This window comes from Panthera pardus, unplaced genomic scaffold (assembly GCF_024362965.1).
Source record: "Panthera pardus isolate Hobbes unplaced genomic scaffold, ASM2436296v1 HiC_scaffold_11, whole genome shotgun sequence".
Lineage (NCBI taxonomy): Eukaryota > Metazoa > Chordata > Mammalia > Carnivora > Felidae > Panthera > Panthera pardus.
In genome coordinates this window covers 28,784,283-28,806,144 of record NW_026526666.1, presented here as the reverse complement: position 1 = coordinate 28,806,144, position 21,862 = coordinate 28,784,283, and the positions used below count along the sequence as shown (strand labels likewise).

Genomic DNA, 21,862 nt, shown 5'->3' with positions numbered 1-21,862 from the left:
GCCTGTTGGCCATCCAGATGTCTTCTTTAGAGAAGTGTCTATTCATGTTTTCTGCCCATTTCTTCACTGGGTTATTTGTTTTTCGGGTGTGGAGTTTGGTGAGCTCTTTATAGATTTTGGATACTAGCCCTTTGTCCGATATGTCATTTGCAAATATCTTTTCCCATTCCGTTGGTTGCCTTCTAGTTCTGTTGGTTGTTTCCTTTGCTGTGCAGAAGCTTTTTATCTTCATAAGGTCCCAGTAATTCACTTTTGCTTTTAATTCCCTTGCCTTTGGGGATGTGTCGAGTAAGAGATTGCTACGGCTGAGGTCAGAGAGGTCTTTTCCTGCTTTCTCCTCTAAGGTTTTGATGGTTTCCTGTCTCACATTCAGGTCCTTTATCCATTTTGAGTTTATTTTTGTGAATGGTGTGAGAAAGTGGTCTAGTTTCAACCTTCTGCATGTTGCTGTCCAGTTCTCCCAGCACCATTTGTTAAAGAGACTGTCTTTTTTCCATTGGATGTTCTTTCCTGCTTTGTCAAAGATGAGTTGGCCATACATTTGTGGGTCTAGTTCTGGGGTTTCTATTCTATTCCATTGGTCTATGTGTCTGTTTTTATGCCAATACCATGCTGTCTTGATGATTACAGCTTTGTAGTAGAGGCTAAAGTCTGGGATTGTGATGCCTCCTGCTTTGGCCTTCTTCTTCAAAATTGCTTTGGCTATTCGGGGCCTTTTGTGGTTCCATATGAATTTTAGGATTGCTTGTTCTAGTTTTGAGAAGAATGCTGGTGCAATTTTGATTGGGATTGCACTGAATGTGTAGATAGCTTTGGGTAGTATTGACATTTTGACAATATTTATTCTTCCAATCCATGAGCAGGGAATGTCTTTCCATTTCTTTATCTCTTCTTCAATTACCTTCATAAGCTTTCTATAGTTTTCAGCATACAGATCTTTTACATCTTTGGTTAGATTTATTCCTAAGTATTTTATGCTTCTTGGTGCAATTGTGAATGGGATCAGTTTCTTTATTTGTCTTTCTGTTGCTTCATTGTTAGTGTATAAGAATGCAACTGATTTCTGTACATTGATTTTGTATCCTGCAACTTTGCTGAATTCATGTATCAGTTCTAGCAGACTTTTGGTGGTGTCTATCGGATTTTCCATGTATAATATCATGTCATCTGCAAAAAGTGAAAGCTTGACTTCATCTTTGCCAATTTTGATGCCTTTGATTTCCTTTTGTTGTCTGATTGCTGAAGCTAGAACTTCCAGCACTATGTTAAACAACAGCGGTGAGAGTGGGCATCCCTGTGGTGTTCCTGATCTCAGGGAAAAAGCTCTTATTTTTTCCCCATTGAGGATGATGTTAGCTGTGGGCTTTTCATAAATGGCTTTTATGATCTTTAAGTATGTTTCTTCTATCCCGACTTTCTCAAGGGTTTTTATTAAGAAAGGGTGCTGGATTTTGTCAAAGGCCTTTTCTGCATCGATTGACAGGATCATATGGTTCTTCTCTTTTTTTTTATTAATGTGATGTATCACGTTGATTGATTTGCGAATGTTGAACCAGCCCTGCATCCCAGGAATGAATCCCACTTGATCATGGTGAATGATTCTTTTTATATGCCGTTGAATTCGATTTGCTAGTATCTTGTTGAGAATTTTTGCATCCATATTCATCAGGGATATTGGCCTGTAGTTCTCTTTTTTTACTGGGTCTCTGTCTGGTTTAGGAACCAAAGTAATACTGGCTTCATAGAATGAGTCTGGAAGTTTTCCTTCCCTTTCTATTTCTTGGAATAGCTTGAGAAGGATAGGTATTATCTCTGCTTTAAACGTCTGGTAGAACTCCCCTGGGAAGCCATCTGGTCCTGGACTCTTATTTGTTGGGAGATTTTTGATAACCAATTCAATTTCTTCGCTGGTGCTGGTTATGAGTCTGTTCAAGCTTTCTATTTCCTCCTGATTGAGTTTTGGAAGAGTGTGGGTGTTTAGGAATTTGTCCATTTCTTCCAGGTTGTCCAATTTGTTGGCATATAATTTTTCATAGTATTCCCTGATAATTGTCTGTATCTCTGAGGGATTGGTTGTAATAATTCCATTTTCATTCATGATTTTATCTATTTGGGTCATCTCCCTTTTCTTTTTGAGAAGCCTGGCTAGAGGTTTGTCAATTTTGTTTATTTTTTCAAAAAACCAACTCTTGGTTTCGTTGATCTGCTCTACAGTTTTTTTAGATTCTATATTGTTTATTTCTGCTCTGATCTTTATTATTTCTCTTCTTCTGCTGGGTTTAGTCTGCCTTTGCTGTTCTGCTTCTGTTTCCTTTAGGTGTGCTGTTAGATTTTGTATTTGGGATTTTTTTTGTTTCTTGAGATAGGCCTGGATTGCAATGTATTTTCCTCTCAGGACTGCCTTCGCTGCATCCCAAAGTGTTTGGATTGTTGTGTTTTCATTTTCGTTTGTTTCCATATATTTTTTAATTTCTTCTCTAATTGCCTGGTTGACCCACTCATTCGTTAGTAGGGTGTTCTTTAACCTCCATGCTTTTGGAGGTTTTCCAGACTTTTTCCTGTGGTTGATTTCAAGCTTCATAGCATTGTGGTCTGAAAGTATGCATGGTATAATTTCAATTCTTGTAAACTTATGAAGGGCTGTTTTGTGACCCAGTATATGATCTATCTTGGAGAATGTTCCATGTGCACTCGAGAAGAAAGTATATTCTGTTGCTTTGGGATGCAGAGTTCTAAATATATCTGTCAAGTCCATCTGATCCAGTGTATCATTCAGGGCCCTTGTTTCTTTATTGACTGTGTGTCTAGATGATCTATCCATTTCTGTAAGTGGGGTGTGAAAGTCCCCTGCAATTACCACATTCTTTTCAATAAGGTTGCTTATATTTATGAGTAATTGTTTTATATATTTGGGGGCTCCGGTATTTGGCGCATAGACATTTATAATTGTTAGCTCTTCCTGATGGATAGACCCTGTAATTATTATATAATGGCCTTCTTCATCTCTTGTTACAGCCTTTAATTTAAAGTCTAGTTTGTCTGATATAAGTATGGCCACTCCAGCTTTCTTTTGGCTTCCAGTAGCATGATAAATAGTTCTCCATCCCCTCACTCTCAATCTAAAGGTGTCCTCAGATCTAAAATGAGTCTCTTGTAGACAGCAAATAGATGGATCTTGTTTTTTTATCCATTCTGATACCCTATGTCTTTTGGTTGGCGCATTTAATCCATTTACATTCAGTGTTATTATAGAAAGATATGGGTTTAGAGTCATTGTGATGTCTGTATGTTTTATGCTTGTAGTGATGTCTCTGGTACTTTGTCTCACAGGGTCCCCCTTAGGATCTCTTGTAGGGCTGGTTTAGTGGTGACAAATTCCTTCAGTTTTTGTTTGTTTGGGAAGACCTTTATCTCTCCTTCTATTCTAAATGACAGACTTGCTGGATAAAGGATTCTCGGCTGCATATTTTTTCTGTTTAGCACACTGAAGATATCGTGCCAATCCTTTCTGGCCTGCCGAGTTTCAAAAGAGAGATCAGTCACGAGTCTTATAGGTCTCCCTTTATATGTGAGGGCACGTTTATCCCTTGCTGCTTTCAGAATTCTCTCTTTATCCTTGTATTTTGCCAGTTTGACTATGATATGTCGTGCAGAAGATCGATTCAAGTTACGTCTGAAGGGAGTTCTCTGTGCCTCTTGGATTTCAATGCCTTTTTCCTTCCCCAGTTCAGGGAAGTTCTCAGCTATAATTTCTTCAAGTACCCCTTCAGCACCTTTCCCTCTCTCTTCCTCCTCTGGGATACCAATTATGCGTATATTATTTCTTTTTAGTGTATCACTTAGTTCTCTAATTTTTCCCTCATACTCCTGGATTTTTTTCTCTCTCTTTCTCTCAGCTTCCTCTTTTTCCATAACTTTATCTTCTAGTTCACCTATTCTCTCCTCTGCCTCTTCAATCCGAGCTGTCGTCGTTTCCATTTTGTTTTGCATTTCGTTTAAAGCGCTTTTCAGCTCCTCGTGACTGTTCCTTAGTCCCTTGATCTCTGTGGCAAGAGATTCTCTGCTGTCCTGTATACTGTTTTCAAGCCCAGCGATTAATTTTATGACTATTATTCTAAATTCACTTTCTGTTATATTATTTAAATCTTTTTGATCAGTTCATTAGCTGTTGTTATTTCCTGGAGATTCTTCTGATGGGAATTCTTCCGTTTGGTCATTTTGGATAGTCCCTGGAGTGGTGAGGACCTGCAGGGCACTTCCCCTGTGCTGTGGTGTAGGGGGTTTCCTTTTTCATTCTTTTTTTTTTATTCCTTTTGTCTATGTCTATGTAGTTATATAGCATGGAAATTTTAAGGTAAAAGGTGCTTTACTATTAAATTTTCTGTGCTGTTAATTTTTTTATGCAATGTAGAAAAATAGTGGTTTTGCTTAGTTAAGTTTTGCACTATGTTATGAGTCTATTTCATAAATTATATATTTTTTCAAAAATTTACTAAATTATAGAGATAAATTTATTAAGTTGAAATTTATGAAATTGCCATTTCTGTAATTAAAATTTTCATATTGGCATTCGTTTAATTTTCTCATTAACTGTATCAGTTATTGAGTACCCTTTCTCATTTCTGTTTTTATTTATGGTTCCTTTCTAATGAGTGGATTTGGTAGACAGAATGTTAATTTTATAGAATATTGATAGGTGTTATATTTGTAGAAAGAAGTATTGGATTGTATTTGGAATTCTTGTATAAACAAATTTATACAATTTTTTTATTGCACTGTCTTAACAGCTGTTCATATGCTCAGATGCATTATAAATCCTCAAAAGGAGATAAAATAATATTCAGTGTTTCTAAGTATTAATTGAATAAGGAATACATTTTAATATCTCATGGGACTAATATTTCATAAAATATGCTTTGGAAAATCTGGTTTTAGCTCCTAGTTATTTGAAAAATTAACTGTTGAATTTCGCTATTTTTTTTTCTAATTCAGTACTTTTTATTTTTATTTTTATTATTTTCTTTTATTATTTTTATTATCATTCTTTTAGTTGGCACCCCAGATAGCATATGAATTTTTTAAGTTTATTATTATTTTTTATTGAAGTATAGTTGACACAGTGTTACCATATTTTCCAGGTGTATAGCATAGTGATTTGACAAATCTTGTACATTCTTCCATACTCACTAGAGGTGTAGCTACTAATAGAATATGATTAAAATTCATTAACATGGCATACATGCGTACTTAGGTTATGCACGCATTTATTCCTAACACCATCTTCAAGTTAACTGACTTGTGTATACCTTACATACTTATCATCTAAGGATCCTACTTTTGGTTCTGAATGCCTTTGCCTGTTACTTTTTCTGTCTGTGCTTTTCTCACATTTATCTTCTTCCTTCACTTGTCTGCTTAATAAACTCCTTTCTACTTTAAAGGTTTAACTCATATTTTATGAAGCTTTTCTGACTCACATCTGTTACATCCTTTTATAGTTTCTGGTTCTTAGCCAAAATTCTCAGTCTTGTCTTTCATCTCCTTAAACATAGTAAACATTGCTATTTTAAGGTATGGATCTGATATAACTTCACTTTATGTATCCCCTGTGAGTCTACTTCTATTGCCTATTGTTTCTTATAGTTCTCTTCCAAGTATTTCATCTCTTTGTATGTCTGATTATTTTTGTGTGTTGGAATTTGTATTTGAAAAATTGTAGAAATAATTTGAGGCCTAGAATAGTGTTCTATTCCTCTAAGAAGCTTTAATTTTACAAGAGAATTAAACCCCTAAAACCTAAGCAGGGTTGCTACATACATTACAGGACATGCAGTTACAATATTTGGGTTTTAGGTAAGCAATTAATTTAGTATAAGTACATCCCAAATATTGCATGGGACATACTTATACTAAAAATTATGTTGTTTATCTGAAATTCAAATTCAACTGGGTGTTCTTTATTTTTATTTGCAAAATCTGTCAGTCCAAGCCCTAAAGCATCTATTGTATGTAATAAATGAATTACATCTAGAATGGTACTAGTTATGTGAGAATTGAAAGAATAGTCACTCAGATAATTTTCTTTGTAGTTCGAAAGAGGAAACCTGATTGAGAAAGGTTGCTCTAGGGAGTGGTTCTGCAAGATGGTTGTGAATACTAGTAATACAGTATCACCTAAAGACAATTTCTGGGATTGAAATAGTTTGAAGCTAGGCTATAGTCCCTGTGAGAGCTGTTCTACTTTTATCAGAAGCTGTGTTTAGCCTGTCAGCTCTTTTGGAATTGGCAGATGCCCTCAGGGAAAAGGTGGCCTAAATGCTGGTCTCATATCTTTGAATTTCTGTATGGATTTGGCCTTATAATTGTTCACTATCCTGCTAGCTCTCTGATGTATTCAAGAAGATTTTTTTAAATTGTCCAGCTTTTCTAGTTGCTTCAGCAGGAGGTTTGGCTTAAATTGCTTAGTCTGCCATTGCTGGAATCAATGTATAGTTTTAAAACGGCAGAAATAAACTCATGGGAAGAGCCATAGTTGAACTCTGTGTCAGGATCTGTTTGGCACAAAATACTCTCTTTGGGACAGAAAGGAAGCATATATTTTGTACATAATTCCAGCCTGTGTACTTAAAATATACATGTTATAAAGCAAAATATAAAATTAATATACCTAAGGGATTTTTATCTACTTGGAGAATAATCAGCTTGAGCTGTAACCAATCAGGAAACCCTATTAACCACTTACATTTTAGTGGCTTGGATAAAATTATCTAAGTAATTACTTGTATAGAATAGAAAATGAGATGGTTTTTGAAACGGCATTCAAACAGAAGTCCTGTTGCTGTGTTCATACGTGTTTTCTGACTCATCTAAGGCTTGAAGCATCTTAAAATTATAATAAAAGTAACTGTACTATACACAAATAAATTGGAGAATTGGTTGTCTCCTTGTGGTATTTTGTACATCTGGCACTTCATGGTTCTTTGAACCATCTAAGAAACTCACCACAACCCACCTTCCAATTTATATTAATGTATGTCAGGATCCATCTCCAAGTTGTGTTTTTACAAGAACTTTGCATTTGCTCTGCTTCTTATAGTTTAGTTCTTTAATACTGTCCTTTGTTTCTGTCTCTAAATAACATAACTAGTACACAATTCATTTCCAAACACAGTGTGTTTCAGAACAAAATATTTTTGTTTTTACAAAAGTGTTTTCACCATAGAGAGCACATTTACTGTCTCCTTTGATGATCAGATATATAAGTGGTATAGTTATAAAAGAAGCTATTAAATTAATTTTTTCATTAGCTTTAACAAAAAATCATTGTAAGCATGTCTTAAGTTTATGTTTCTGAAAAAAATTTTTTTTAGAGTTGTGAAGTTGCAACTGCCCTAGATCGAAGCCACAAGACTCGGTATTCAGATTCAGTGGAAAATGGATCAATTATCTTTTCTCTTTCTGGTACAGTATATTTGCTGTCTTAAGTTTCTTATAAAATATAGGAGTATAAATTCTAATAGTGGTAGTTCAATAACCAGGTAATAAGCTTAAGGTACTATCTTTTCAGAGAGGTAAATGTATAAAACTATTACTGCTGCAAAAGTAGTGCGTGTGGCCGATTACAACATGCATTTCTTTTTAGATTACAATTGTTGAACTAAAGCCAAACCAGTGGAGTGTGGTAGAAGATATTAAAAACTACTTGTTTTGGAACTAAGATGAAAATAGAACAAAGCCACCTCTCCAACAGTCAGTACTTAAAATGTTACCAGTATTAATGAAGAGGCCAACGTCACATTGGTCAAAAGCCATATACAAAAACAATATAGGAGAATGTTTTTTCATGATTTTGTACATGATTTTGATGAATATAACATAAACAAATACTAAAAGAAAAGAACCAAATGGAGACAAATAGAAGTTCCGCAAATCATAAAACTGTACAACGGTCATGGGCAAAATAGAGGAAGGAATTAGATTAGGAGATGAGAAGCCTGGGACGATGGAGAGGGGGCAGCACAAAGCATAGTTTTGTGATAGGGAAATGACTGAAGTGATAAAAGAGGTGGAGGTAAAGGATTTTATCAGGAGGGTTGCAGACAGACTGATACTTTAGCAGAGGTTTTGGAAGACAGGCAGCTTTCAAAAGCTACTAGAGGGGCGCCTGGGTGGCTCGGTCGGTTGAGCGTCCGACTTCAGCTCAGGTCACCATCTCACGGTCCGTGAGTTCGAGCCCCGCGTCAGGCTCTGGGCTGATGGCTCAGAGCCTGGAGCCTGCTTCCGATTCTGTGTCTCCCTCTCTCTCTGCCCCTCCCCCGTTCATGCTTTGTCTCTCTGTCTCAAAAATAAGTAAACATTAAAAAAATTAAAAAAAAAAAAGCTACTAGATGGGGGGGGTGGGAGGGAGGGGAGGGTGGGTATTGAGGAGGGCACCTTTTGGGATGAGCACTGGGTGTTGTATGGAAACCAATTTGACAATAAATTTCATATATTGGAAAAAAAAAAGCAGAAATGGTCAGACTGGATGAGGACTATTCTCAATGAGATGCATTCTAAATATAAAAGTAGAATAATCTGTACTTGACATTCTCATAGATCGTTGGCACACTATATTAGGTAACTTAAGCCTTAAATCAGTCTGCAAATATTTACATACAAAAAAATATGGAGACTGAGATAGTTGGACTAAAGTTTGTTGTAATCATAAGAGTGCAGTCCTAAATCTTGAAGAAATAAAAGTGAAAATCTGAAAGGTAATTAAAAAAAAAAAAAAAAAAAAGCTACTAGAAATAAAACTCCAGGCTGAAAGTGGTCCAACTTCAAACTCATCCTTCCTGGTTGAATAAAGAGCCCACACTAGGGAGAAGTGAAATGTTCTTGAATACCTCCTATGTGCCTTGGCCACTTTATATACTGTATCTTATTGAATCCTCTCAACAAACCCATGAACAATTATTATTGCCATCTTACAGATGGGGGAACTTAGGTTCAAAGAGGTTTATATAAATTGCCCAACTTCACTCAATTAGTATATAATCACTTTCCTCAGATTGTCTCCTCCTCATCATTTAAAGTGCTATAATTAGATCAAATTTCCTTTCAGGACTATTCTTACAGGCCTGATACTTTTTCAAAAATCCTAGGTAACTGCTTATCGAGTATATTAATGTATGTAATAGTTAATATTCTCTACAAAGGTTTCTTCAAGAAACAATTGAAGGCTTATCTTCCTTTGATTTTCAGCTTTAAAAAAAATCATTATAACACACAAAAAAACTTTTCACTAAAATTAGGCATTACTATGTATACAGTGCCATCATCAGAAAATGATGACCAAATACATTTTTCCTCTTATTTAGAATAAGCCATCCTTTTATATAGAGCACTTCAAAGAATTACCAAAATCATTTTGTAGTTTAAGAATTTTGTTATAGTAACTTCTGTTCCTTATGGGTTTAGGTCCTGTACACTTAACCAGCTATATGAATTTTTGTTGATTTTGTGGAGTTTACAAAATATTTTATTATTATGACAAAGTGATGTTTTATATTTTGTTCACCTTTCCTAGGAGTTGCATTTTTATTGATGGATGCTAAAGAATGCTTTACATCAGCTGAAGAAATATTTCTAGCCAAAATTGAGAAGTTTACTAATATTCACCAAAATAGCTTTTTGGTTCTGTCTGCTGCCTTCCATGGGCCTGAGGAATGGAAACTGATGTTCAGGATTCAGCAGAGGTATGGATGAATAGTACTATAGACTTTTCTTAAATTACAATATGCTCACTTTCGTTCTTAATCCTTTTAAACAGGTGAATTGTGTTTTGCCAAAAAATAAATGTTATAATATTAACTTGTCACAGTTAACAAAATGCAGGCCTAATGGGTATTCCAAGAATGAGGGTAACAAGTTTCAGAGTTCATGCTGATTTCTGAGATTCTCCTGCAAGACCAAAACAAAAGTGAACGTTTCAGTCTGTTCAATCCTGGCTATAAAGTTTATCATATCCTCTGTGGAATAGGGCAGGGCATAAATAAATGACAAGAGCTTTCTCTCTCCTTTCTGTTTACTTAACAGATGTCTATATAAGTTATATAATGTATTTAACTTATGAATTATTTTTCAGATTCCTGGGTAGTAACTTACGGATACTTCCAGTACACAACACAGTAGATGTTATTAATCTTATGTGCACTATAGCTAAGGTGAGTCACCTGAGGAAAATGACACATACATAAAAACTCATAGATTTTAAGGTTCTTGACTTCAAAATGCACACTCTCTTGAGCAGGATTGACAAATACTGTTTCTGTTCCCCTCAGAGAAGTTGCTCTTTCAGCATGCAACTCTTGGAAGCCTGAACTCAGCCTCTCAAGTCTTCTCAATTTACTTCTGGTAGTCATTACCACAATGACTAACTTTAGGCCAAAAGAGCATTTGGCATATATACATTGTGTTGGTCCTACTGGTTACTTAAATCTTCCTTTAAGTTCTAAAATATAATTATTGATCAGGTTGTAGTCAAGAACTGTCAAAGTGCATTCTTTTTTAAAGTTTACTTATTTATTTTGAGAGCACGTGTGCGCATGAGCAGGGGAGGGGCAGAGAGACAGAGAGAGAGAGAGAGGGAGAGAGAATCCCAAGGAGGGTCCACACTGTCAGCTCAGAGCCCCAGGGAGATCATGACCTGAGCTGAAATCAAGAGTTGGACACTTAACCAACTGAGCCACGCAGGTGCCTCAAAGTACAAACATTTTATTTTATAGAATGATCTTCACTTCACAAGTTACCATTTTCTTTTCATGCTTGTCCTCTGTGAAGTGTGCCCTAGGCAGAGTTAGGTGTTTCTTACTCTTATACTTGGAACAGATCTTCATTAAAGCAATTCTTAAAGTATGCTTTTGACTTGTTTGAAATTCCTTAAAGACAGAGCTCAGGTATTTTTCTTTTACTGACTTAACTCACACATAGTATTTAGCACAGAAGGTGATTTGATATTTGTTGAATAAGTGAAAGTTTATATTTTTATATGACCCTGTAAAAATAATTTATTTCTGTAAATAATGTTGCATGTTTATAACTTCTTACAGATGGCCTCCAAACCATACATAGATAACATCTGCTATAGAATGGTAACAACTGAGGCTTACATCATTGAGCAAAGTCCTGTTTGGAAAACACTTCAAAAGTTAAAACTGAGTAGTGATTCATTTAACCCAAACTAGAGTATCAATTACAAATGTCCTTTTGGGAGAATATTAAAATAATTAGACCACTTAAATTATAATGTTAAAATATATATTTACTTTAAAGATTTTTAAAATTTTTAAATAAAATGGATATGACCAAAAATGATTTTATTTTCAGTTTTGTTGAGTAATTCCTTTAATAATGTTTAGAAAACACTGGTACATACATATATTTAAAAAGTCAGATGCAGTTTTTTAATGATACAAATTAAGTTGGATGGATAAGTATTTACTACAAAATAAAAACACAGCATTTTTTAACTAGCCCCTTAGACTAAAAGGAAAGTCACATACACTTTTTAGCTTTTCCACAAAGGCTGCCAGTATTTTCTAAAATTAATCTTTGCAGATGCTTTCATGTTGTAACTACTGCTAGAGAGGTGGTGATGGAACTCTGCCCCCTAAGACTCCTCCTGAGGCAAGGAAAGGAAGGGAAATTAAGAGAAGCAGCCAACTGGCCCAACTGAAAACTTCTGTGTACACTTTTAGAGTGGTGTGATATCTTATTTGACACTAGGAGTTCTATTTTTTTTTTTTTATGTTTATTTATTTTTGAGAGAGAGAGACAGAGTGTGAGCTGGGGAAAGGGCAGAGATAGAGAGACACAGAATCCAAAGCAAGCTCCAGGCTCTGAGCTGTCAGCACAGAGCCCGACGCAGGGCTTGAACTCACAAGCTGTGAGATCATGACCTGAGCCGAAGTCAGACACTTAACCGACTGAGCCACCCAGGTGCCCCAACACTAGGAGTTCTAAAATGTGTCATAGCATCTAACTGGAACATAAAGTGTATCAATGTATTTATAAACTCACTACAACTGTATGAATGCATAAAGGCAATTCAACTACATTTTATGAAATTATAACATAAAATTATTAGTTTGTACTGGATTTTCAGTAGTAGGATTTAGAATACATATATGGGCATCATTACCATCTAGATAGATTATCTTTTTAAAACCAAAGAATACTACTGATCCATAATGTGTCATCACAGAAACCAATAACTGAGAAAGGTTACATTTATTTTTCTAGTATTTTACAGAAAAGTTTTTATAAAGATATTAAATAATCATAATGGAAAATACAGTATTTTACTTGTTTTTATTTTGGGAAATGGAGGTTCATTTTATCCCAATATTTTCTTCAGGGGTAGACTTTGTTTTTATTTCAATGAGTTCTTCTACTCGAGCCAGAACACTTTCAATCAAATCAAATGTGAAAAGAGCTGAATGTAGAACCTGCAATGCCAAGGAAAGTTAGTGTTATATTAATGTTGCTGTTAAAGCAAAAAAAGAAAGTAGAAAGTCCTCAGCTGGATGTAGCTTAGGAAAATTTCAGATATACCTTAAGCTGCATTTCAGGTGGCATATTAGGGATCTCTTCTCCGCCTACAGTTACAGAACAAAGATCTTTAGATTTCTGGACATCTGTTAAGGGAAGAAAAAAATTTAACCATTAAAAATCTCTCAGATTTCAATAATCAATTTATAACCTACTTTCATTATTATATATCTGTTACACTGAAAAGAAATTTCTAGTAATGCCTTTAAGAAATATCCCCACAGATATATAGAAAAGAGAAGATCATTATAGAATTGCCGACTTTAAAAAGTAATTCTGAATCTGAGATTCTTTTTTGTAATTTATAAAGATTTACTTGAGAGTGAGGTTGGCGGTGAGGACAGGTGGGGGGATGGACAGAGCCATACCAAAGTTAGTGAAATATACAAACAGAAATACTTGTAATACAGTTAGATTCTTAATCAGAATTTGATCTTAATCTGGTTTTAAACCAGAATATACTTCAATTTGTTTTAAATCTTTGTTAACCCAATTTCAATTTCAACTGGCTTTACAGATATGTTAAAAATCATTTTAATTATAAATGAAATGACTTAACTGTCATGGTTCCTTGTTTGTTATAAAATAAACAACTATGATATTAGAGAGTTCTTTATTTTGAATATACATAACAGTTCTAAAATTTGACTAATTTTTAGACCTAACTAAAAATGAAATACACATTACCAACCTTGGCTATTTTCTTGGCTATTTTTAATTTCTGCTTCATAATGTGCTTTTGACATATTAAGTCCTGTATGGAGTGGCTTTAAGAAATTATTCTCAATCTTTCCAAATTCTGTCCATAATCCAGTCTGTTCAGAAGAATTAATGAAAGAATTAGTTATTTGGTTCAACATTTTTTGATTGCCCACTATTATTAAACACATGTTAAGAGCTCCAGAAACAAAAATAAAATCTGATCCTTGCCTTCCAAGATAGTTTACTATTTAATAACACATTCATGCATACATTTAGTTATTTTATGTGAATACCAATCAAAATAAAATACCAATCAAAACAAAAATGTACTTTGGATACTACACTCATTCCTACACCATCTGGACAGCTCCTAACTTTGAGATGTGTAACATACAAGTTTTATCCGTGAGAAAATTATTTGAGAATAATCCATATGATGAGACACTTCTTTTCCTGTAAAAACCATCCCTACAATGACTACCTTATATATTCCTTCAACTCATGATCTTTCAATTGATAGCCTTGTCACAGATCTAGTTCTAAAGGATTCTTTCCCTTCTCTATTAATGGAAACATTTCTAACACAAAGCTGTTAATGAACTTTCTGGTGATCCATGTAGATAGAAATTTTACCTGCCTAGGACAGCTTAGGGTTATTCTGTCATCCATATTAGAAGTTTTTATTCCAAGAGCATTTCCTCTTATATTACTCAAAGGAGGGGAGTCACAAAGTCTTAATTTTATTAGAAAGGAAGAAAGGGAAATGAGAGGGGAGGGGTGGGTCATGGGGAAGAGAAAGGAGACAGGAGAGAACAAGAGGAGGTAGAAGAAGAGAGAGAAAATTCATTAATTTTATTAAAAGTTTCCAGGGGCTCTTTACAAAGGAAAACAGGTGAAAAAGGGAAACTTAGGAACCCAATTATCCTTAACTAAAAGTGGATCACTTGAAAGCCTATTTTGTATTCAAGTTTTGGTTATTCAGTTCCAAATAGTATCTTTTATCATGTATACAAATATGTCATAAAATAGATTTTATTCATAGTTATATAGAAGTTCTTAAATGTCAATGTGCTAGTTAAAAATGTAGATTTCTGTGCTTTACTCGAAGACTTTGAGTAGATTTGGGGCTGAACCCAGGAATTTGCATTTATGCGCATAAAAGAATACCCAGATGATTTTGATTAGGACCATATGTTAAGATATAATGATCCGGGGTGCCTGGGTGCCTCAGTTGGCTAAGCGTCTGACTTCGGCTCATGTCATGATCTCGTGGTTCTTTAGTTTGAGCCTTGCATTGGGCTCTGTGTGGACAGCTCAGAGCCTGGAGCCTGCTTCAGATTCTGTCTCCCTCTCTTTGCCCCTCCCCAACTCATGCTCTCTCTCACTGTCTCTCTCTAAATCAATAAATAAACACACCAAAAAAAATTAAAAAAAAAAAAGATACAATGATCCAAGGGGCACCTTCATAGCTCAGTCGCTTAGGCATCTTACTTGGGCTCAGGTCACAAATCTCTCAGGTTTGTGAGTTAGAGCCCCGCATTGAGCTCTGTGCTGACAGCTCAGAGCCTGGAGCCTGGTTTGGAATCTGTGACTCCCCTCTTCTCTCTGCCTCCCCCCCGTTCACGTTCTCTCTCTGTGTCTCTCTCAAAAAATAAATAAATGTTAAAAAAAAAAAAGATACAATGATCCCATCCAGGGGCACCTGGGTGACTTGGTTGACTGAGCATCTGACTCTTGATTTCAGCTCAGGGCATGATCCCAGGGTGGTGGGATTGAGCCCTGCATCAAGCTCTGCACTAAGCATGGAGCTTGCTTATGATTCTCTTTCCCTCTCTCTCTCCCCCACCCGGGTTCATGTCCTCTCTCTCTAAAAAAATAAAATAGCCCTATCCAATGCCAATGAGGAAGTAAATTTTTAATTGAAAATGTTTTTTAATCCTAATTTTAAATAGTCATATGTGGCTACTACCTACTATATTGGACAGTGAAAATCTAGGAGGTCTTTATTAAGACTTTAGTTGTTTTTAATGGCAATTTATTTTAACATACAACACGTTATCATAAAACTCGTAATAAGGCAATAAAAACATGTGGCAAAATTAGGCTACAGCAAATCTGTTGGGCATTCTGTCCAGCTAATTCTACAAATCTTTCATATGATGAACTGTAATTTTAGAAGCATGTAGGAGTGAAGAAGTTGTGGAAATAAGAATATTCTCTCTCTTAAAATTAAGGTTACTAGGTCTTTAAAAAAAATACCACAAAGAAAATCATTTTAAGATTTCTTTTATCTTCAATGTCTAGAAAAAGTAACTTAAGAATTTTAAATAGTTACAATAAGGATAAAGATGTGATGTTCTCACAAATGCTTGCTTTTTTTCCTAAAATTTTTTTTAACATATATTCATTTTTGAGAGATACAGACAGCATGAGCAGGGGAGGGGGAAGAGAGAGGGAGACAGAATCTGAAGCAGGCTCCAGGCTCTGAGCTGTCAGTACAGAGCCCAGCGTGGGGCTCAAACTCACAAACCATGAGGTGATGACCTGAGCTGAAGTCGGACACTTAACAGACTGAACCACCCAGGCACCCAACAAATGCTTGTTTTTAATTTTTACCCAAGTAGACTCACTTAAGTAGTTAAATTCTTTCAGTTGTAAAGCTTACCTATATATTTCAAAATCCACTGGAGTCTATCTCACAAAAGGAAGACTAGGCAGTTCTGACACATAATGCAATTTATTGCCAGAACAGACAGGGACCTGTCAGGAATAATCAGCCATGACACTGAAGAAATAAAGGAAGGAAACAAATAACACCCAGTTTTCCCCTTTCTCCTTATTTGAATATGATTCTTATTTATGAAGTATTGTTTATTCTTAATTACAAAGCATACGATACTTATTTATGAAGTAGTATTGTAGAACTTCTGTTTCTAATATTAATACTGTAATAATAAGGAATGTGTGTCACCTGAAGTCCTCTTGCTCAGCAAATAATACACAAGGGATATGTTTCAATAAATGAAAACCCAAAATATGGATTACACAGGATTATATGTATGTGTATATATGCCAGATACAGTTATTTTCCTAAATGAAAAGCATATATGCCTATATTATACAATTCAATTTTTAAAAATTCCCAATTCTTGTAGCCTTTACAATCTCACATTGTTTCCTTTGACCTTGTTTTCATTGTACATATTATAAGCACAAATTATTTAGGACAAAGAATGGACAAGCAGGCAGATGGAAAAGGATATGAGTAGATAGGACAGACGGTGAGGGATAAAATTATTATGGACTGTGTATTAGAATAAATTACTGTAATTTAAAACAACTAACATTTAACATATCGTTAATAAAAACTAGGTTGGAGGTGCCTGGGTGGCTCAGTCAGGTAAGCATGTGACTCTTGATTTTGGCTCAGGTCATGATCTCATGGTCGTGAGATTGAGCCCCACATCAGACTCTGCGCTGACAGTGCGGGAGCTGCTTGGGATTCTCTCTCCCTCTCTCTCTGACCCTTCCCCACTTCCGCTTGTGCATTCTCTCTCTCTCAAAATCAATAAGCTGGTTTTGCCAGTTGAGATGGAGGTTCAACTTAAAAACTGAGAACAAACTGAGGGTTGATGGGGGGTGGGAGGGAGGGGAGGGTGGGTGATGGGTACTGAGGAGGGCACCTTTTGGGATGAGCACTGGGTGTTGTATGGAAACCAATTTGACAATAAATTTCATATATTGAAAAAAAATAAATACACTTAAAAAAAAAGAAGAGATGGAGGTTCAAGAAAAGTTTTGTTGAATCTGAAGTATGGGAGAAGGTGCCTAAAACTTACGAAGAGATAAAGAGAAATGAAATAGGGTGAAGAGGGGAATGACATATGAAAAGAATAAGTCAGCTGACAGCAATCCAGAAGAGCAGGAAAAGAAATGGATGATTATTCAATTATGAATCACTTTGTTTTGTATTTGAATGATCCTCTTAATATCCCTGTATACCTTTCTGACTGCTTTTCAGCTTTTCATCTGGCTAGTTACCCTCTCAGCATGCTTAACTGATCAAAAACAGGTACTGGTAGGAGTCTTTTTGAATAAAACCACCCATAATTCAGCCTCACTAGGGTATCATTTTGATTCTTCCTTAATCAAAACGTATAAAAACTCAGAAGCTGTCATTTTTTGATCAGCCATAGCACACAGATTTACCTGTCATGTATATACATGACCTATTATAACTGCACTTGGGAGAAATACTTCTATGATGAACAAACAGGCTCTTAACCTGCCTCAAAGATAACAGGTTGCCCATCTTGGACTGAGTTTTTTTGCTAATCTCTTTGGTATAATAATTCTTATGGTAACTTGCATGGCAATACTTTGGGATATTTGAATCCCAAGAAATTTTTTTAAACCAGTAAATAATAAAGCAATCTTGTAAACTGGTTGTATCCTTTTCTTCACCATTTAATGGTCAAGCCAAATAAAACGCATTATCTATGGGCATAATAGCAGATATTGCACAATGCTAAACTGCTCTGTTTTCCCTCTCTAGGCAGAGGCCCATCTGCTGTCCCTGCAGTACAGTGTTCCATACCTAATAAATCTAACACTCGTAATCAAGAAGATATTATTTCTCCCTGACAGTCAAATTAGGTCATCTCTAGGTGTGGCCTTTCATGATCACTAAAAAAGTAAAAACTTATACCATACCCTAAGGACACCCTCCTGAAGCCTCAGGGCCTCCAATGCTGCTGAATATCACTTGTTAGCTTTTCTGTTTTTACCACAAGCTCCTTTAGGAATCAGGATATACTGTGATTCAAAGGTTCTGGCCATTGCCTGGGGTCATGGCTGTCTCTACCACTTACTAGGTATGGGCCCTTCTGCAAGTTAAAGATCCTTCCTAAGCCTATATTATCTTTGAAAAACTATAAAAAAAAAAAAAAAAGGCAGAAAAGGACACAGCAAACTTCTGATGACAAGTGTTTTACATTTGATAAAGATTTGGATAAGGGGTGCCTGGGTGGCTCGGTTGAGTGTCTCTTGATTTCAGCTCAGGTCATGATTCCAGGGTTGTGGGACTGAGCCCATCAGGTTCTGCAATGAGTATGAAGCCTGCTTAAGATTCTCTTGCTCTCCCTCTGCCCCTGTCCTCTGCTCTCGCTTTCTCTCTCAAATAAAAAAAAAATAAAAAAAAATAAAAAAAAGACTTGGATTAATCCTATCCGTTTGTTACAACTCAGAGATATTCGCTTAAAATTTGTGCATTTCATTTTATGTAAATGTTATCTCAAAGAAAAACTACAGACAGATATTTAACTCTATTGAAATATATGCTGAAATATGTACGGGCAAGTATGCTCTCTGCATACAGTTTACTATGAAGTGCATAAAAAATAGACTGGTGAATAGATGGTAGAGAGAAGGAGACATGATAAAAGTAGAGTAAAATGTTAATGGTAGCATCTTGGTGGTAAGTCGGTGTGATATTGTAAAATTATATTTCACTTTGGTTGTATGTTTGGAAAACTTCACTGCAAGATGTAGGGGAAAAATAAGCACACTGTAGAGAATAAGCACTAGTCAATAATAGCAAGTAACTGTTTCTGGCTGAAGAGGGATAAACAGGTCAAAACCCTGCATCTACTAAATTCAGTCAAGAGGAAAGGAAATTGCTACTTACAAACTTCTCATTCCAAATCATGACTGACTTAAATTTTCTTTAAAACTCTCTTGCATCCTTACATAAAAACCAATTACTTTCATTTCTTTTATTACTTTCTTAAAAAAAACAAAACTAAAACCAGATTAACAACACATGTAATTTAGGTAGTTACAATTTAAATAGAGATGACACATTGTGGGAAAACAACTATTAGAATAGGTAGAAAGAGAGGGGAAGATAAAAAGCAAATCTAATTTTACTGTATGACAAATCTTCCTCAAATAGTTTTGTCTTCATTGAATACCTCTAATGATGCACTATTTAAAGAAAAAAAACAAAACAAAACACTTCCCACACATTATCCAAAAGGTGCTATTAACAGATTTTAGTGCTGAAAATGCTTCAATTAGAGGATATCAAATTATCAGATGATTTTATTTTAGACATCTTAAACTTACAATCATGAACTAGAGGTGGAGGCAACTGAACAAGACACCCAAATATATGCTGGGCTCCAAAAGTTTAGTTAACTTACGACTTGCAACTTACCTACCTGACAGGGCTAAGCAATGCTTACAGCAAGATGGCAAGGGTTAAAAAAGAGAAATTGAAAGGGAAGCTGGATGTGAAGTAGTAAGAGCTCCTAAGAATTCACTTCATGTTTCAGAATTCTTACTGACACGTCTCCCAGCCTTTGTAGCTGGGTAAGATATTAAATATTGGCTTGTGCATTTTGAATATACTCAGTTTAATTTTTAAAAATTTCACTTACTTGATTGTCTTTTTCATTATCTTTGATAACCAAATATCTCAATAAATTTAATGAAGCCATTATCCTGTTAATTAAAAACACATAACTTGTTATTTACAATACAGTATTATATAATCAGCAATTTCAATGAATAAAATAAGTTAAAACCTTGGGTATATTTTTACAATTATATTTGCCATTAGAAACTATTCCCTTTAACACATCTTTTGTAGTAGTAATTATCATTCTTGTTCTTCAAGTTCACAAAATACAACTGTGAAAATTATAAGGGAGCATTGTTATCTTTTAATACTTGAGAGTATCATCTCTTGCATCCTGAATTTTAAGATTCCTTTATAAATGCTTACAACCACTTATCATCCACTGTGTAGACTAAAAGTGAAATTACATGTTCTCTATATAAAAAAAATGATATCCTTGGGGCACCTGGGTGGCTCAGTCAGTTAAGCGTCCAACTTTGGTTCAGGTCATGATCTCACAGTTTGTGGGTTCGAGCCCCGCGTTGGGTTCTGTGCTGACAGCTCAGAGCCTGGAGCCTGCTTTAGATTCTGTGTCTCCCTCTCTCTGTCCCTTCCCCATTCACGCTCTATCTCTCAAAAATAAATAAACATTAAAAATATTGTTTTAATAAAAAAATGATGTCCTAGAAAACAAAACAATATAACCCAAACATGTAAGTCTTTTATGTAAGTTATACTGAAATTCTTAGTTTTCAGTCACCAATGCTTAGAGTTAGTTGCAAATCCTTATGAGCTGTACAATGGAATGCAGGGTACATCATAGGTATAAAATCATACTGTTGGTCATGCTTTTGGAAAGAGGAGTTTTTAATTTTGTTTTTACATAGCATCTAATTACTAAAATATGAAAATCTTTATGTAATTTTATGAATTAACCATAACTCATAACAGGAAAATACACCTTATTTGTTTAGGTTTGCTAAGCAGGGGTTTCACATTTTTTTTAATTTACTATGTGAACCTTAGTAATGGTCAACCTTACCTATCTGAATTTTGAAGTAAATCTGTTTCAGCACCCTCTGGGAGAAAGAGTACCAAATCTAGAAGTGAAATCAGCTGTGGTCCTGTAAACCATTTGTTGTCATGTGTTTTCTGAAAAGCAAAAGAAAAATTAGGAAAGATTTTAAGTAATGGTAAATTCACGTGTTTTTCTAGTACCCTCATACTACAAAAATAAACATTACACATTTAAAATATGTTTCTAAACTTAAATTTTCATTCATTCACACTATTTCTAGACAATGGGAACAAACTGCCAGTTTGAAAACATTGATGCACTCTTTGTTTTCAGTATGAAATTACTGACTATTCATAAACAGATTAGACTTAAGTTTCCATTGATATTTCAGAAGTACAGAGCAAAACAAAATCATATTCTTAGCTCAAAGAATGAATACAATTTAAATGTATAGTTAATAAAATTTCAAAATTCATGTTTTTAAAAAAGAAATAGTAGAAATGGTGAAAAAATATACCCTGATACTAGATATACATTAGTGTATTCCACAAATGAATATATATATCTCACAAAGTAAAAAAGATAATCAACACCTGAGCTATGCTCTTACCTTTAATGACACATCAATTTGATTTTTGATATTTTGAATAATGAAAGCCTCCACACCTGAATGGTTACTTGTATTCAATAAGCACCTTGAAAGCAAAATTACAATACATTTGAATTTATCCTGGACTCTATTATACTTAAACAATGCTGAAAATTTTACAAATTCAAATGGACCATGTGTTATTTCTAAAAATACAAAAATCTGTGAAGACAATTAGCAAGGTGATCAACCAATTGCCAAATTACTTGTTGTGGTTATTGCTCTAACTGGCAAATTCTATTTTCACTGGATCTTTCCAACAAGAAATTTCTATTAAATCAAATATGAATCTTTTGTGAATATAGTTGCAGTGATTTGACATGGCAAAAATGGGCACTAATAACCTAAAATCTCCCAAAATTATTCCCTGTGAAGGTAGACTAGTTGTGTTAGACTAACTTAATTGCAAAAAAAGGAAACAGTATGACTAGCTTAAGAAAGGGGGATTTCTTGGTAGGGACATAGGTAAATCAGAACAGGAAAACTGGTATTAAGACATAAG

The 21,862-nt window shown here is 34.9% G+C and overlaps 2 protein-coding genes across 5 annotated transcripts in view; one reads left to right on the top strand and one right to left on the bottom strand.

The window, feature by feature from the left end:
- The window catches only part of CUNH1orf146 (chromosome unknown C1orf146 homolog), a 58,505-nt gene extending 47,150 nt beyond the window's left edge, over positions 1–11,355 (top strand). For both annotated transcript variants that reach the window (XM_053892548.1, XM_053892550.1), the window contains 4 exons: positions 7,371–7,461; positions 9,569–9,737; positions 10,127–10,205; positions 11,091–11,355. In XM_053892548.1, coding sequence (XP_053748523.1) covers positions 7,371–7,461; positions 9,569–9,737; positions 10,127–10,205; positions 11,091–11,225 — 474 coding nt within the window. In that variant the 3' untranslated portion in view covers positions 11,226–11,355. The remainder of the gene's footprint in view (positions 1–7,370; positions 7,462–9,568; positions 9,738–10,126; positions 10,206–11,090) is intronic.
- An 896-nt stretch (positions 11,356–12,251) lies between these two features.
- Positions 12,252–21,862, bottom strand: part of GLMN (glomulin, FKBP associated protein) — a 34,586-nt gene continuing 24,975 nt past the window's right edge. For all 3 annotated transcript variants that reach the window (XM_019437939.2, XM_019437941.2, XM_019437940.2), the window contains 6 exons: positions 21,322–21,406; positions 20,736–20,845; positions 19,734–19,797; positions 13,283–13,406; positions 12,595–12,677; positions 12,252–12,488 (listed from right to left, as the gene is read on the bottom strand). In XM_019437939.2, coding sequence (XP_019293484.2) covers positions 12,372–12,488; positions 12,595–12,677; positions 13,283–13,406; positions 19,734–19,797; positions 20,736–20,845; positions 21,322–21,406 — 583 coding nt within the window. In that variant the 3' untranslated portion in view covers positions 12,252–12,371. The remainder of the gene's footprint in view (positions 12,489–12,594; positions 12,678–13,282; positions 13,407–19,733; positions 19,798–20,735; positions 20,846–21,321; positions 21,407–21,862) is intronic.